Below are 18,237 nucleotides of genomic sequence, written 5' to 3' on the forward strand. Positions count from 1 at the left end.
AGAAAAAAGAAACCCCTCCATCCCCGTCAGTCTCTTGTGGATCCAGTGGAAACCCTTTTCCTCCTAATTCCCTGCATTTCATTTAAATCTAACAAGGCGTCACTGTGGTAAATGAAGCTGGATGGTGCTCCGCTCAGCCTGGGAATAGTGGATAATCAGAGTTATCTTGGCTTGTCATAAAGAATAAATGTATTTGAGTTCAATAGACATATCTAAGCAAGATTTCCAAGTGGGATCCAAGATTTAATCAAATAAATCTCTGTATATCATTACGGCAGCAGCTATTTTAAATTTTCATTTTCACATGGCAGCCGGGCATTAATTGCATTTGCCAGGAAAGCGTAAGCAAGCGAGGTGAGTAAGAGAGGGAAATCAATATGTGTTTTGTCATTATAGGGTACTTCACCTGAAGCCGACCCCATATATAGGCTCCCTCTCTTTTTCCATTATACTGTAATGTCTGTCAGGAATTTATATATATTTCAATTCATATATATTTGATTTGGTATAAGAAAACACCAATGCTGTTAACACTACATCCGTTAACAAATAGTGAATAACATAATAAACCCAAAACTATTTAAAATGTGTTGTGGAATATTTCAATAAAAGCTTGGTAGAAGAGAATGATTTGTCTGATAAAACAGAGTCTTGATGAATGATCAAAGTTGCAAAAAGTCCATTTATTGCTTGCAAGCTGGAGGTCAAATACACAGGCACGTATCACGGTGCTCTGTGGAAATGGCGTCTCCGAGCACTAAAGACGCTGAGTTTTTATACACATGTGGAGGACATTCTCCGTGCCAGCTACGAGAAGCTTCAAAGCAGGTTGAGATAAGAACCCAGGTGAAGCTGAGGGTAGCACACACACACACAAGATCCTCCTCGGTGACCGGTGCAAATCATAATTAATTGACATGAAAGTAAAACTTGGATCCAGAACTTTCGTACAGAATAAGATATCAACCAAGGCCATGAAGAGGAGTCCTTTGTTTTGAAGCTTTTATGAGATCGAGTCAACCGTCCTCCCTTCTCAGGGCACAGCTGCAAACTAACATTTTGTATCATGCTGCTCTTTGCACATCAGGGTCAAATACAGGACACTTGAGACACGGCTTTAGCACAAAACAATGTTATAACATATTTTACCATTACAAATGTTGTGTGTAACATTTAGAGTCATTATTTGGAAGACATTCAGCAATCACAAGCAAAACAATTAGTGTATGATGATCTAAACTACAAATCATAATGTTTTACATAGCTTTAAATAACCATTTATATATATATATATATATATGTATATATATATATATTACATTACATTACATTACATGTCCTTTAGCTGACGCTTTCATCCAAAGCGACGTTCAATAAGTGCATTTCGACCATGAGGATACAAACCCAGAAGAACAAGAAACAAGAAAGTGCAATTTCATCAAATAAGCTAATTCACAACACAATAGAGCCATTATAAGTGCAATTATAGTGCTACAATTTGTTTTGTGTCTTTTAGTCAAGGTAGAGTCTGAAGAGGTGTGTCTTTAGTTTGCGGCGGAAGATGTGAAGGCTCTCTGCGGTCCTGATGTCATCAGAGAGCTCGTTCCACCATTCCACCAGCAAGGACAGCAAAGATGCAATTGCAGAGCGCAGTGTGCGGATTGTACGAATGTAAGGTTTGACCATGTCCTGGATGTAGACTGGACCAGATCCTTTCACTGCACGGTACGTGAATGCAAAAGTTTTGAAGCGGATGCGGCCACTGCTAGATAAGGAGCAGCTTCTCTTCCACGGAGACAGCGTTCCAGCACCTCACCCCGTTCCGAACAGACAAGCGCCAACATGCGCTGGCTCGAGACGAAGCCATTTGAGTTTTGCCGTTACCCATAAGTAGAGATGGCTAGCGACTGTCACCCAGCCATGCTGGAATACTACTAGAATACAACACTATTCATGTATTCAAAAATAAAGTTTCGGTGAAGTATCTGCTCTTATGAATAACATGATAAAGATACAAATCTCTACCTGAAGGCATCTGTAGTTCTCTGGCATGCTTGGAATGGAATTGGTGACCAGAGGCTCATGTTGTTGCGTTGTGTTGTGTAACCTCGACACAAAGTACAACTAAACCGTACCCACTGTTCTTAGCTGGAGGATGATATTCCAGCTGTGGCATTGTGGTTTTCATTTAGCTTCTTACACTTATCTTGTTTTCACTAATACTTCTCTAACAGTTGCACCATTTCCCATTTTTCACACCTCTGGGCCACATCCAGAGCTGTTGATCCAGTGGAGTCCATCAGGGTCCTGTCGGCTCCGTTCAGCAGCAGAGCCTCTACAATGGGCACACAGCCCTGCTGCGCAGCGAGGTGTAAAGCCGTCGCCTTTCCTGCGCTCAACGCGTTAACATCTGCATCGTGGGATATCAAGTGGAGGACACTTGGCAAACTGGCGCTAGTACAAGCTAAATGTAGCGGCGTCCATCCTCCACTGTCCTCCGACGCGTTCTGATGGGCTTTGGCTGCCAGGAGCTTTGCCACCACGTCAGGCTCGCCCTGGTGGCAGGCGAGGTGGAGCGGGGTCCACCCATTCTTGCCCCGGGCATTCACACTACCGCCCTTACCCTCCAGCTCGACCAACGTGGCTTCATGTCCCCTGAGGGCAGCCAGATGCATGGCGGTCCACCCTTGCAGGGTCTTGCATTCTGGGCTGGCTCCTTTTACCAACAGCGTCCTGCATATGCCTGTGTGACCCTGGAAAGCTGCCAGGTGAAGCGGAGTGTATCCTCTGCTGTCGGCGCTGTCAATATTCACCTCACTCTTCACTAACTGTCGGACCACTCTGTTGTGGCCTTTCTCCGCCGCCACATGAAGGGCAGTAGAGAGGGAATTGTCGGTGGCGTTGGGATCCATTCCCCAAGAGAGGAGGAGCTTGGCGATGTGCGAATGGCCGTAGGCGGAGGCTAGATGTAGCGGCGTCCTCCCTTGCGCCTCCCCCTGTCTGGCTAACTCCCCTGACAGCCGTGAAAGCAGCACGCGCACCACTGTCTCGTGGCCATTCTGACAGGCCAGATGAAGGGGCGTCCAACCTTTTTTCTCCCGAGCGTCTGGCACAGCTCCATTGGCCAACAGGAGACGGGCCGCCCTGTCATCGCCGCTCTGAGCAGCAAAATGGAGAACTGTCCACTGGTCCTCGTCTACCTGGGTGGTAGATGCACCGTGTTCCAGCAACAAAATGATGATGTCCTGAAACCTGTAGGGTAGAATTTCCATTTATAGGGTGTGAGTACAACTGACTTGTCGTTATCAAAGCTGGGTTGCCGGCAGCGACTCCAATTTTTAGATAACCGTCTTTTGGATGTAGCTCACAAACATGAGAGTCGGTTTAATATTCTCCCTTTAACTCTTGGCTAGAATGCACACAACAGAATGTTCCAAAATATTGCGCTATTCCTTAACGTCAAATAGAGGGAGACTAGGTCTGTGGTTGAACTTAAAACTGCTTTGAGACTTTGAAATGCCCAACAATACCAAATTTCTTTGAGTCTCAATACATTTTTTAAAATATATTTATATACACACCTGTGCAAAACAGCAATAAAAAGAGGAGTGTAGCCTCTTGCAGTCGTACAGTTGACCTCAGCGCCCAGACTCAGGACATGCTCGACACTCTCTGCGTCCCCGCTGGCTACAGTGTAGTGCAGGAGGCTCTTTTTATCTGAAAACTGGGTGAATACATGCTCTCTTTTTACTGAATGTTTAAAAGTACCAAACTCCCTTTTGTCCAGCAGAGAGAGAATGCTGTTGGTGGCACAGTGGTCATCTGTGAAATGAAATTAGTGGGATTATGTGTCAATCATAGCTGTAGAAATGGTGTTATTAGTGTGCCAGAGTGGTTTCTCTGTTCTTGTATTAAATTCCAAATTGTTTTGTGTGCAATAAAGTGCACCTGTAAATGATGGCAGAGGAGAAGGGTCTCTGGAAGCTGTGGTTCAATACCGTCTGCATTAGTATTTGAAAATAAGTGGCAATAGATTTATAGTTTCACAGAGAGGCTGTGAAATTATCAATAAAAATTATTATGAATTATCTAAACATAATACAGTCCACATTTTAGAGAAAAGAGATCAAAGAGGCTGAGTGGATGTTCCTTTTATCCACCTTTCCACAAATAATTGCTTTTCAGTACTAACACATCTTTTTTTAAATGTGACAGCACTGTACATAGCACCTCTTAAATGTCAGCCCTCCAGGCGTGATAGTGCAATATGATTTTCCTTCCTATCTCTATGTTTACCTGAGGGAAGGTCAGGTATCTCAGGCAAAGCCATCTAAAATGGAAAATAAAGAAAGGAAAATGTGATTTGCTGTGACACCAGCCGTCACAAGTTGTTAATAAGCACATATATCAATCAATATGTGAACATTGGAATTCAAAGTGACCGCGCATAGTACTCTATTTATTTTTTATTGGGAGCAGAGAGTCTTTAGTGTGAGATAAAAGGTCAGATGTCACTCTAGTTCATTAAAATAAATAAAATATGAGAGGATTAGAGGGATAAGAACATGATACTGATGACCTATAACTACCTAAGAAAGGTACCATATTCTCTAAATATCCTAGATATTTTCCTTAAATTTGTAAAGTTTCATATAACTACCCTAGAGGTCAAGCTTTTACCTCTTCCCACTAAGTATTATTAGACTTTAAATAGATGCTACAATTCCATTCAAATAAAGTTTGAAGCAGGACTAACTTCATGCATCGTAGAAACCAGCATCGGATAATCTGATTTCTGTCCCTCGTCACCATTTTGGATTTCGATTTGTTTTGGGATATTCAGTCTTTGGTTTAGCGCCTCCGTTTTCCTCACAGTGTCTGCAAACAAAACAGATGTGAAGGAAAGGACTGTTACTCATTTTCCAAATCAAACCAATGTCAGATTCGTGTTATTTTTCATCTCAACCCATTTGAGAAAACGTCTTTTTCTGTGACAGCACCAGCTCAGCTGATGTAAGAATAAGCAAGTGACACAAAGAGCTGCAGCTCCATTAACACATCTTTGACTTTTCGCACCTGAGAACTGTGGCCTCTTCCTGTGGTCTTCGCTCCAACACTGCCCCATGATGTCCATCATCTGATCACACTCTTGCGGCTTGGGTTCAGGTATCATCTCCACACTGGGTCTCTTACCCTGGGACACCTGTAGGAATACTGTGGTCACACTGCACCCTGGGGCCAATAGAGCAGATATAGATCACGAGGTTCAATAAAGACAAACACAATCATATGCCCCAAGGAATTGTGGGAGGGAATTATCTCCTTTCCTTTCGTAAAGGATGGTCCAGTGGTTCCTCTGCTAAAGGAGCTAAGTAGGGAAGCATTGGAGTTCCTTTCCTTTGCATTAGCACAAATGCATAAGGATGTTGGACAGTGTGCTCCTGTAACCTCTGTATCTATATAAACCATTAGTATGCTATCTCAATTAAACACTGTGAATAAATGGCGATACATCAGGAGATTTGTGCTGTGCACATCTGTAGCAACTGGGAGAGAAAGGGTCTCTCTGTCATGTTAATTTTGCAACAATGGAAACAATATGAATAGTTTGACTGAAATGTAATTCCAGAAACCTTAAGATGAATATGCCTTCACCCTCACTTTGTTTGAGTGATCGTGTGAAATGTTGCATGACTGCTGGCTGAAGTAACACTGAGGAATCGTCTTGAAATAAAAAATGTGATGCATTTGAAATGAGTTCATCTCTACCTGCATACGGTTTCTGCTGAGTCAGGATCTCCCACATCACTATTCCAAAGCTGTGGATTGAAGCAGAAAAAGGCACTTCAGTCGTAACTTTCTGACGTATCCTGCATTTATTTAATATTGGGACAGTCCCTCTCTAAAAAATAAAAATATGGCGTCATTAAGGAACCAACCAATGTCAGACATGAGTATAGTATATAGAATATGTCTTGCGTTAGGGGAAAGAGGAAAGGACAACATATATATGAGTTGTGCTCTCAATCGGGGGGGAGGGGTAAGCAGTGACTGTGATGGTGCAATTTCAAAAATGTCCTTGGCAAGTCACCTGTAAACATCAAAGGCAGTTCCTGGCGGATCAGGGCACTGAGTGAAGGTCTCTGGAGGAATGTAGTTTATGTTTCCTCTTGCTGTCAGATGCTCCATGAACTTTGTATTGCCCGTGCTCTCCTCCCAGTGGATTATACCAAAATCTGAAATCTTGGTGGAAAAACAAGAATTCACAAAAGAAATCTCCGAAATCTCCAGAGATCAGTGTAATCGTACACTGATAATATTCAATAATGTTTGCTGACCTTGACATGGAGACAATCATCTAGTAGAATGTTGGAGGTCTTGAGGTTGAGATGAAGTAGTGGAGGATTCATGCTGTGAAGGAAATTCATTCCCATAGAGGCCTCATAAATCATTTGCAACTTCTTTGGCCACATGAAAGTGTGACTGGCGAGGAGATCATTCAGCGAGCCATTACTCATGTACTCCATCACCACAGCATTCAACTCATTGCACAGTCCGTAAACAGGCACAATGTGCTTGAATTTCACTTTGGCGATGTTGGACGCCTCGTCTATTATTCTCCTGTGATGGGGAAAAATATTGGTCAGGGAAAGTTGCTTTGGGCTTTATTGCTTTAATAGTTACTTTGAACTTCAATCACAGCAAGAACCATTCTTTACCATGTCAAACTTTGAGAAGTTTTGTTAGGGTCGTAGTAACAAACCATGACACCTGCTGATTATATCAGAGAATGAATACGTTTCAACGACTCATCAAACCAGAACACGTTTGGAAACATTTCAATTACAGGTGTGGCAATACACAGAGAAAATGCTGTGAATCCGTCTAGTTGCTTGTACCTAAAAGCAGGATGATGTACAATTTGTTTAATTAGTTTAAATAATTGAAATCCCACCTGTAAAAGTTGTTTGCACACAATGTTTTGTCAAACCTCTTCAAGGCACATTTTTCCTGCCGAGGCTTGAGCTTCACCCGGTACAGGTGACCAAATCTGCATTCCGACACCTTAATCCAGTCGTCCTCAAAGTTGTCCTTCTTGAAGTTCCTGAACTGAACGGATCCGTCAAGGCAATCCATGGCCGCGGAAATCCTCACTGACAAACCCCCCCTGTAATGCCAGTACACAGGAAAAGGATTTGTCCTTCAGGTTGTCCCGCAGGCGAACATGGATACGCATCCGGGTCTGCAGCAGCTGGCAATGTGAAGACATGCACGCGCACGCACACGAAAGCTAGACTAGAAAAGCTGACCTGTGGGAGGAGTCGCGTGAGGAGCTAGTTTGCAATGCTGCAAAGCCGGTTTTTCTAACCCTTCTCAGAAATACTGTATGTACTCAGGCCCTAGGGGAGAGCGCCAGGCTTTGAAAGTCATTTTACATTGTGAACAAACAGTAGAAATACAACTTTAAGGTTCAATATGTTGGGCCCAAAAAATCTTTTTTTCCCACAGGCTTATATTGGAAGGGAGACATCAACTGTACAATTGAACAGGAAATATTTATTGAACAAACTTAACCAAACCATCAGGATTACTTAACTAGCCCTTATTTGAAACGTTAGGTGGACTGATTTTGCCGAAACCTTCCACAACGAATTGCCTTCGTTGTGGAAGGTTTATGAAACGTCAGTGCCAATGGTCTATAAACCCTTGTCTATGAGCCAGGTATTTTCCTCCAAAAGAAAACGAAAGGAGTTTTCAGCATCAGTTGTGACAGTTGACATGATATGTACTCATGCACATTGGAATTTTGGTCTGTAAATACAGTTAATGAAGTGCCTAATGAACCATCCACTATCAAACTGCGCTCCGATAGAGCACTTAACCCCCAGCGGACCCGGTGGAACGGCTCAGTAGTCACCGTTAGAGTTTGAGGTTATGGCAATTTTCTGGACCACCGGGGTCCGGATTGTAGTGTGAGTCCGCGTGTGCGTGCGTGTGTGTGTTCATGCACGCATGCTTGCCTATGTGTGTTAATGGGTGTAAACTCTTGCACTTGTCACAAGGTTAAATAATAATGTCTACATAACGGATTGAAAAACAAAAACTAGAAGGAAACAAGGCTATTTTCATTTTGTGGCAACAACATCACAAAAGTTAAATTGAAATAATCCAAACCTATCTATATTATTATCATATTCATCAGTATTCCTTTTCATCGTTCACAGCTCAAAACTGGTTAGTCATTTCTTAGGTTGTGTAGAATATTTACTTTCATTTTTTAGTAGCAACAACCATTACAACAGCTATAATAAGAACTATTAAAATAAATGAGAGCAGCTGTGAAAATGATAAGATGATAACGATAAGAGCAGTGTAGGCAGCAATTACACTTTTATACCACTCAGCCCTCTGACATTTATGCCCATATTTCGAATTTCTTTTAGAACTCCCTGCATCTCACTGGCAGAGACTGGGGAGACGTGCTTTCATACCTCGTATCCACAGCCCTGGTTTTGTTTTTCTTACATGTTGGCAATGGTGCCAGCTGCAGTTAGTCATCCCTGTCCCATTCATATTTAATGAACCTATCACCAATCCTGTACTGTTGTCTTGTCCTTCATATCTACAATAAAAACATTTTACTTTAAAAACATGAACCGATTGAACCGATTTGTGTGTTGTTTTCAACAGAAAAGGAATCAATGTTCTTGTCTTTGTGTTCAGAATAATGGTTTTCCGATAAGAATTAAATATTCCGTCCTTCTTTAAATTGCAGTTGAGCATTGCTGCAGCCTGAATTTTCTGATGTTGTTGGGACTTCCTACGACTACTCCCGTTCAGTTATCAATATGTCCTGACATGTATTGCCTCCTACCTTGACTTTGTCTACCGTGACCTGAATCTCGCAGATTTCCATTTTCTGAATCGTCAAAGCAAGGTGTTATTTGTAAAAAGATTTAAACCCGGCTGGTTCTTGCAGGAGGATTGCTGCAATTTGAAGCTCATTAGAGAAGATGGAGGAACAAAGACGTCCTCTACAACCTTCCTTCTTATTCCCACCTGCTGCTTTCTTTTATAGGCTCTCAACTCAACACCCTTTACGGCCAAAATTATCTGTGGACACGACGTGTTTTGCTGGGATGGCACAGGAAAAAAAAGAGCTTATAAACACATGCACATGTATTTATAAAAAGTGTTCCTGTGGGCCAATAGTGTCTTTGGCAGTGAGATAAATATTTGGGCCATCTCCCTCGGGTTTCTTCATTCCTAACAGATATCACATTTAAATTCAATATGGTCCCTGCTGAGAGCATGACTCAAATCTCCGCCACGAACTCACAATGGTGTGCAACTCTCACCGGGCGGCTGTCCATCTTTTGCTGGTAGCTTATGTAAGCTGCAAACGTAAAAGTAAATGTGATTCAGGGTGACACGGCCAAACCCACTTTTGAGGACAACGAGGCCCTGACCACAGAATTTTACGGCTAAAAATAACACGTGTGCGGCATGGATATTGTACAACGCCAAGGTTACCGGCTTGCTCATCTGGTTGTCGTCATTGCTTATGTGTGTGATTGTGTGTGTGTGAGTGGAGATCTACAAATACAGTCTTGTGCATTTACGTGGTCCAGTGATGAGAGCTGGTAAGTTTAACACTCACTTTCATGAAATAATCACAACAATCCATTTGATTCCTTACAAGTAGTTCGGAAAGACCTCCGTTTAGGGACGACATTACAGAGGAAAGTAAGGTTTGAGCAGCTAATCCAGCCGCTTAGGAAAGCAGTCACGAACAAAACCCAGCCAAGAAAATGGATTGTTTTAATACAGGATGGTAGGAGAGACAAGTGAGGAGTCGCAGAGGAAGGAACAGGCGGTGAATACAGTGAGAGAGGACCATAGTGTGAAATTACTTTTACCTCCAACTTGACTTTAGACTTTAGTTAAACATTATCATAACATGATTTTTTTATGAAAAGTGTAGCTGTATTTTTTAGACATTTACAATCATTGATTGCAACACTGATTTCCCATGCATGACCGCTGGCATTGAAATATTTAAATCAAGGAAATTAAAAATAAAATCAGAAGAGGAGGACACACCCCAATACTACCTTACGCTCTTAGCTCAGTATTTCTAAATCCCTGCTGATAGTCGTGCATTGTTGAAATGTCTCATAAGAGAGCAGCTGCAGATCAGGATGCTGCAGTCGTATCTTCTCTTCTTCAATGCAGCGAGGTGGCGTTTTGTTAAGGCTTTTGATAAAAAGAGACAATTATGAGTTTTTATTAATATTTACACTTCAATGGACTCCCCCGTAACCCCTTCTAAGTCTCATGGTAGAATGATTTGCATTTAGACATGTGCCATGGCCGAGAAGGAATATGCTTTAAACACCTTATTGTGACCTAATTTGATAACAGATTCCCCACCTTGCAGCGCATACTAATACACCACGGACCATCGGTTATTACGGTGGGCTCTCACAGGATTTTTCAGCTGATATTTGAGCATCATCATTCATTATTAATACGTTTCTCCTCGCTGCGGTTACACACAAAAACCTGTTGTTGTCAGTACAACAAATAGCTACTGCACCGGGTTTGATGTTTTCATTTGGTGACAATCTTTGCATTTCTTAAGCTTCAACTACTTGCAACACAATGTTCTCCCCAACAGTAACCCTTCAACTCTCGGTGATGAATTTAATGTTCATTGACAGCTACGGCTTCATGCTTTGCTATCTTACACTATTATTTAGGACAGACTCATGAATTGATGCTGCAAAGAAAACCAGGTGTTCGTGATCGGATTCCTGATGTGCTACCTGAGGGGAGAAGTCCATCTTCATTGGAGGAACCCGCATCTCGCAGCTCAGCAAATCACATTAGCAGGCTCCACCACACTGGGTAAGATGATTGGCGTGAGCAAAAGGCTTTTCTACTGCTCCCCCTGTCCTTTAATAACAAGCAAAGTTCACCTCCAGTGTCTCTGATCAAAAGACCAGCACATTAATTGATTCCTGTGTTTCTCTCAAGAGCATTCAACGGTTTTTAATCATATCTCCTATTTACGCTGGATTTTTTTAAAGCAGGGTACGAGAGAGAGAGAGAGAGAGAGAGGGAGAGAGAGCAGTAACTTGATGAATCTTGACAGTCAGCGTAGGTGCGTGGGGGAGTCGAGGATTTACTTGTGGGAGTAAGACATTACAACATTATGCATTACTCTCTGGTGCGCTGTTCAATTCTATTCATCGCGAAATTTTCAATTTCTTTTAAAGTAAACGTCATTATACACGCTGCAGTACGCTTTGATTTCCCTGGATGTAAAAACTTGTTGGATAAATGTATTTTATATATTAATTTTTAGATTTATTGATTTCTAGATCTCTGAATTATTAATCTTCCACCAGTAGTTACCTGCACAGTTGTACCTCCAACTGGTATAAGCGCAATCTTTCACTGCTTGTGGTGCTTTGTTCATTTAACCTTTTTGAAGAGCTTCATATAAAGTACCTTCTCTGAATCTCATTATTCTCAGATTACTCGGCCTGTTGCACGGCTCTCCTGTGTGTGTAAATCCCGCTCGAGTTTGGAAGTTTATCACAACTCTATTATTTAATTGGCATAGTATTATCGTGTTAGATTTACCACAGATGTTATCGGCCGATGTGTTTCATGACCACTTTTTGTTAAACGCCAGAAAGGTTGTGACCCTTGAAACAGAAGTGCTACTTCACGTGTCGAAATTATATTTCAGCTGTAGGTCGAGGTTCCAGATGGAGTGACGTCCGGGTCAGGAGTCATAACGCTGTCCGCCTATATGTGACCACTTCAGTAAAACATTATTCGTCCTTCATCTGTGTGTGTAGGTGCACGGATGTGCAGTTGAGCTAACCCCCCTCTCGACACTTTTTTTTTCTTTTTTCTGTGGTTTACCACGACTGATATGCCTTTCTGTGTGAAAATGTTTGTCTTTATCTCTTAGAATTGCACCACTTATTTGAGTGTATTTGAGGTGAATTCAGCTACATTCAGCTTTTCCTTCCTATTTCTAGGAAAGTCATTATTGTAACTACCCAAAAAAATCGAATTATTTAAATTGAGCTTAATGCATTAAAGTTGTCAGTGAGACTGGAAATGTCTCTTTTTAGAAGATGAGAGAAGTTTATTATCACTTCACACCTGAATGAACTTAATTCAAAGCCGCAGGGCAATTCAGCAAAATCATTTTTCCACAATTTTATTTTAAGACTTTTTGAAAAGCTGTCGGGTATTAAGTTTATTCAGAAATGTAGCCCTTTCAATTACATTTGAAAACTGACAATACATGTAGAGATTTTATCCATTTCTCTATTTGATTTGACAGTCGGTGGTTGACTACCGATGTTAATACAATCTGTCCTACTTCAATACATATGGGACTATAGAGCACAAGATAGACAATACTGTGACCTTTGCATGAGGAAATCCTCTCTAAATGGACCGTGTTGAATTTTCATTGAATATTATATCAAATACTTTAATATGTAAATACATGTATTTATATTGATAAATGATAGAAGTTATAGTTAAAGTTAGTGAAGTGAAGTTATAATAAAAATAGATATTTTACCCGTTATATAGTTGTTTATTGTAATGATTGAAGATGGAAGTCAGAAATTCAGAGCATGAATTAAAATCATTCATTCCTCCTAAGAAATGTTTCTTTCTCAGAGGAATTGCTAGATATTCAGAATATTTCATTAAACTATTCATTAGTGGATAATGATTCACCATTGTACAATATTTGCCATATCATATTAGTCAATTGATTCATTCGTATAGGGGACTTGTTACGAAAATCAACATTGCAAAGGGTGTGTATGTGTTTTCTTGCACTAATAAATGAGATTGAATTTCCTTTCATCCAATGAAAGGCATTCTCCCTCAACATTCAAACCCACAGGCTCAATATAACTGTCGAGCCATGAGTGCATACATTATATCAAACTAGCATTATCAAGCTATCAATCTCAAACCGGAATACAAAGAGTATTGATTTGTTCCCACTGAGGGAATACAAAGGCATCAGAGCAGCTGTTCTATTTGGGGATGGTATTTATTTTTCAGTGAATGATAATGGCCTGCTCGTGGTTAAGTGTGAAATTTGACTGCAACAGCTGCGTCACCTGCGGAGGTGTGAATTGGATTGCTCGTTGTCGTCTGGTCCGGCCTGGACCGGCCGCCTCTGCTCTGCGGTTAATATGATTGACTGCTCCACTGTCTGTTGACTAACGTAATTGTCGGCAGCTATTTCGGTGAGGACGTGATCAGTGTAATTGGCAGTGGTTCCTCCTTGGTCACGGTAGGATCGAGTCTCCTCCTGGGTGCAGACGGTCATAAGAGGCTGGAGGAGGTGGAGCTGCAGGCGGGTGGAGGGGCCGGCCACACCGGCAGCAGGACGCCTGTGACAAGAGAGGAGACGACCGCCAGGCTGAGCACGGCCGGAACCAGGTTCCTCTCTTGAACGGTTCTGACAATCAAACCAAAGGAGAAATCGTCTGAAATGATGAGGATACAAATGTGTAAATGAACTGTCCTCATGGAGAAAATCTCACTGTGTTCCGTCCAATGTCACCATGGCTTCAACAAATCATGAATGAGTTCGATGGTGCTTCTTTCTGTTTTACAAGGTCTCCTAACGTTGTAAAGCCTTCCCTTTCTTGGTGCAGAAATTGGTGCACAAATAGTTATTATCCTTATTTCATGAGGATGTCTTTGCATACAAGCGCTCGCCCCCCAGGCCTCCTCCCTCCCTTTTTGGAAACATTTGAGTTCACCATCAACTCCACCAATACGATTATTCTGGGCTATTGGAATTGCTGCCAATGTGGTTGCTTCGCTGTTGTATGGAAGCAAATTCATTCCAATGAAAAGAAAAGAGACAGCATTCAGATTTTTATGTTAACAGGTTTTGTGAGGTCACAGTAATCTTTGAAAAGGGAGAATTAGCGTTGGGAGTTCTTATGACAAAAAACATTTTTTGCATGCAGGAGAGTATCGTTCCATAATTAAATCATGGAGATCGATGTATATTTGCACAAAAAGAGGAACGTGAATGTCTCATCTTCTCAAATGCTCATTTCCTGTCTTGCAGGTTGCAATCTAACATTGATTGCTTTTTGTTTTATGGCATAGCTCAGAATTATCTTCTCTGTAAAGGTGGAATGCTTCACTTCCTTCAACGGGACCAAAGGGTATGCGATTCCTGAGATTAGTAACAATAGCCTCTGGACCCTCTGCGGGAGATGCACTCCTCTGCTGGAAACGCTGCTATTAAAGATAAGAGAATTTTTTTAACATGGGAATATGATAAATGATAGCAGGTAATTTATAGTGTTCATTTTTATCATCAAAAATACGAAAAATATGCTGCCAGACATTAAATGCCAAGAAAGAAATTTGAGTAGCAAGGAAAAAAAGTTCATTGATTTCACACATAAAGCTTCAAACTGTTTGTATATATGTTGCAGTCTTGTTAAAGCAATGCGTGATAAACACGGAAAACACATATTATGAATTGAAATTAAAATATCTTTTTGCAATACTAGAAAAAAAAGGGGACACAAGGAAACACTGGGAGCTGCAGACGAGCTCTACAAAGGAAAACATCCAAATGAAGCTGATTTGATTATTATTAACAAACGATTTGTCCTTGTTCTTGCAGAATATGACTCTCTTCTTTTTTTTTAAGTATTCAACCTTGTATCATTTTCCTCTTCCTTTACCCGCTTGCAGTGCCTTGTTCTCTTTCCGTCCTTCACATGTGGCAAACCCTGTGTCATTAATTTTAAATCACTCTGGGCCAATCATTCTCTCATCCACTTGCCTTCATTTCAGTGTGCAACCCATTGCAGTCAGAGTGGTTCCTCGAGCTGACCCTGCGATCACAGCGTCGGTGCTCTGCTGAGTAATTTATCATTTTAAAGAGACTGATGGTGAAGCTGGCACTGGTTGACAGGGGACTGGGCAGCAGCATGATCCCCTCTGGCTCCACTGCTAACCCGAGGCACCAAAACAAACACAGAGTATAACTTTAACTTCACCGAGTCACTTTGGGTGAAAAGCAAAACAGTAAATAAAAATGAGAATGTCGTACAGGAAAAGGTGCAGCAAGCCGGTATATCCGTAAAGACCAATAAACATGACTATATTTATTAAAATGAGAGGAACTCTTAAGAGGAAATAAATCAAATTAGGTGATGATGATGATGATGATGATGATGATGATGATAGATACTTTATTGATCCCTCAAGAGGGAAATTTTGGTATCACAGCAGGATGTACAGGGAAGAAAATAGAATAAAAAGATACACATTATATACAATATAATAAGATAGAAATATTAAATTATTAAATAAAATAAAATAAACTAAAACTGAAACAAAGAATAACCTTCCAAAAGAGACAATAATAATAATTTGTAAAAGGAGAAGAGGAAGAGCAGCAACATCACAGCACTACAGGGTTATTATTGTCATTATTTGGCCAGAGATGATTTATTGTAAAGTGTTATTGCACTGGTCAGGAATGATCTCCTGTATCGGTCCTTGTGACAGCGGAGCTGAAGGAGTCTGTTGGAGAAAGTGCTCCGCTGTCCCTGTAGCAGGTGGTCAGGATGATCCAATATGGATAACAGTTTCTTCAGTGACCTCCCCTCCACCACCTTCTCCAAGCTGTCCTGTTTGCAGCCAATGATGGAGCCGGCGTTCTTAACAAGTTTGTTAAGTCTGTTGGTGTCACCGGCTCGAATGCTGCTCCCCCAGCAGACCACGGCGAAGTACAAAGCACTGGCCACAACAGACTGATAGAACATCTCCAACATCTTGCTGCACACATGGAAGGATCGAAGCTTCCTCAGGAAAAAGAGTCGACTCATCCCCTTCCTGTAGACGGCGTTGATGTTGGTCTTCCAGTTCAGTCTGTTGTCGATGGAGACACCAAGGTACTTGTAATCCTCGACCATGGCCACCTCCTCTCCCAGAACCCTCAGCGGTAGCGGAGCCGTCGTCTTTACATTACATTACATTACAAGTCTTCCTCCCGAAGTCGACCACCATCTCTCTGGTCTTTCTCTGGTCTCTGGATTTCTGCCCGCCCACTACTAAGTCCTCCACTACTAGGTCAATGTCGGCTTTCACTTAATATCACTGTCCGGTTAGTATCATTCCTCACACCGATTATAGTGAATGTGGTATGTATTTATGTTCAGGGTCATTATCTATAATTTATTCGCCGGTATGCTGATGGATGGTTTACTTCTATGATTTCTGGATGGCATGGAATGTTTTTTCATCATTCCACCACGGAAACATATTAAATATATTTGTCCCAGCTGTGAATCGGAACTGAACAAGTGTTCTGTTCCAATTCACAGTAAAAGTTACACAGCCGGTCTATTCAGTTCTTTGCATATTTCAGATGCCTTTGCTGCCTCTCCAAGTGTGCAGGAGCACACTGCGCTCCTATCTACATGAGTGATGCTGGCTCAGGCAGATAACACCATCAACCTACAGCAGTTCCTCTGTGTACCAAGCATTCAAAAATAAACTTGCGACTCCCTGAATTATAATGACATGTATTCTCCTGTGAACACTTCTGTAAGAAATGTCAGCCTTGCAAGGTTCAGTTTATGTCAGTCTTGCAAGGTTCAGATAAGACTTTTACAGAGGATGCAATTGTTCATGGATGCATCGGAAGTATAAGTTTATAAAAAGGTTTTTGACATTTATTTGGAAAACTACCATTTTCGACAACGTTAGGCAGCGAAATGAACAAAAAAAGGAAAAGAATGAAAGATTGAGTGCTTACTTTTCTTTTCCTGAAAGGCTTTCCAGATGGCTGCTCCTACATCAGAAACAATATACTGTACATTCCGCACTGAGTGCATCCCGTGTTTGCTGCGTTTGCTTATCTATATTTAGTTTTTCATACTACAATTCTTTTGAGCTACTTTTCCCTGTGCTACTTTCTCCCAAATTAGGTACTTATCCCATGAAATTAAAACACAGCATACTCAATCTTAACAGTCAAACGTCAAAATACCTTCCCAGTCACTTAGTTTAATAAACTTCCCTGTGTACCTGGAGAAAAGGCAGCAGGTAGAGTAAACCCAGTGGGGCTGGATGGCTGTGGACGGGCAGTAGGAGGCGACCTCGAGGTTAATCCGACTGTTGTTTGTTTTCAGGATGATAACCACACTGAGGCCGGGGCAGGCACAGCATCACCGGACTCCACACCTCTCCCCGAGTTCAGACTCATCTCTGCTGCGTAGTTCCCAGTGCCACACAGGTCATCTGAAATGCCGCTTACACCGGCAACATATTCATATCATTGCAATTCGCAAAATAAAACTACATTATGTCTGTTTATCTGACTAAACAAACATACCAGCACATCACTAATCACTTACGTGAATACAGACCGGAGACTTGCTTGAGATTCCTTGTCCTTAACAGTAAAATGTTTTTCATTTAATTATAAACCAATGTGCCGGCTAAATGAAATGTTCACCTAGCAATAGTACAGCATTAAAGTAAGTATAGGTTTCATCTATATTGCAATTCCAAGATCGACAAAAAGTCGTTGCATGTTTGATTGTTGTTTTTCCTCTTGGTTGGATCATCAACAGCAATAGCTCAGTGAGGCTCAAACCTTTTTCAATAATATACACCTTTCGAAATATTTGTTTCAGTCAAGCACCCCCTAACCAGAGAAAAACATTTTTGTTTGAAAAAGAAATGATATTTTTTATTTGATTTATGACGTATAACTATTTCATTTACTTTTATTTCTCTGTACCTGCAGTACTCAGAAGTACCCCAAGGTGGTACAAATACCCAAAATTGAGATAAACTTCCAAAACTCACGTCAGCAAAGCTTTCAATCAGCGACTTTTAATCCATAGAGGCTTAAATGCCTCATCGGTAAGCGTTGAGAGAACTACTTTGTTAACTCATGATTAATGGACCGTAGTGGAACAATAGGTCTGAACAATGGGAATACCCAGTGAGGTACAGATGAGGAGGGTCCTTCTCCTGTCCTCTGGCTCTGGCAGTAATATCCTGCTGCCGGACCCTTTTACCGCGGTTTCTACTTTAGCCACAGCACGCGCTGACCCGGTGGCATTTTGTGCCTCAAATATCTCAGCTCTGGCTTCACCTCTATTTAATTGTGTTTTTTTTATCTTTTTT

The 18,237-nt window shown here is 41.4% G+C and overlaps 1 protein-coding gene across 3 annotated transcripts; it reads right to left on the minus strand.

Annotated features, from left to right (window-relative positions):
* Nucleotides 1–662: 662 nt before the first annotated feature.
* On the minus strand, nucleotides 663–7,282 carry ankk1 (ankyrin repeat and kinase domain containing 1). Of its 3 annotated transcripts, none has more exons than XM_040192462.2 (10): nucleotides 6,956–7,093; nucleotides 6,720–6,771; nucleotides 6,339–6,621; nucleotides 6,092–6,243; nucleotides 5,770–5,819; nucleotides 5,077–5,232; nucleotides 4,757–4,878; nucleotides 4,297–4,330; nucleotides 3,582–3,822; nucleotides 663–3,252 (listed from the first exon to the last, which is right to left on the minus strand). In XM_040192462.2, the coding sequence occupies exons 2-10, from the start codon at nucleotides 6,764–6,766 to the stop codon at nucleotides 2,217–2,219; spliced, it is 2,121 nt and encodes a 706-aa protein (XP_040048396.2). In that variant the 5' UTR covers nucleotides 6,767–6,771; nucleotides 6,956–7,093; the 3' UTR covers nucleotides 663–2,216. The 3 variants fall into 3 exon arrangements, with proteins under 3 accessions (XP_040048396.2, XP_040048387.2, XP_040048378.2); XM_040192453.2 differs by having other exon boundaries at nucleotides 6,720–6,774; XM_040192444.2 differs by lacking the exon at nucleotides 6,720–6,771 and having other exon boundaries at nucleotides 6,956–7,282.
* Nucleotides 7,283–18,237: the final 10,955 nt, after the last annotated feature.

Source organism: Gasterosteus aculeatus, chromosome 1, assembly GCF_964276395.1.
Source record: "Gasterosteus aculeatus chromosome 1, fGasAcu3.hap1.1, whole genome shotgun sequence".
Taxonomy (NCBI): domain Eukaryota; kingdom Metazoa; phylum Chordata; class Actinopteri; order Perciformes; family Gasterosteidae; genus Gasterosteus; species Gasterosteus aculeatus.

Coding starts and splice junctions, on each gene's coding strand:
- ankk1 (XM_040192444.2), bottom strand. CDS start 7,137: ATGGATTGCCTTGACGGATCCGTTCAGTTCAGGAACTTCAAGAAGGAC. Junction 5,820..6,091: donor ACTGCCTTTGATGTTTACAG/GTGACTTGCCAA, acceptor TTCAATCCACAG/CTTTGGAATAGTGATGTGGG. Junction 5,233..5,769: donor TCAGCAGAAACCGTATGCAG/GTAGAGATGAAC, acceptor TATTGGCCCCAG/GGTGCAGTGTGACCACAGTA.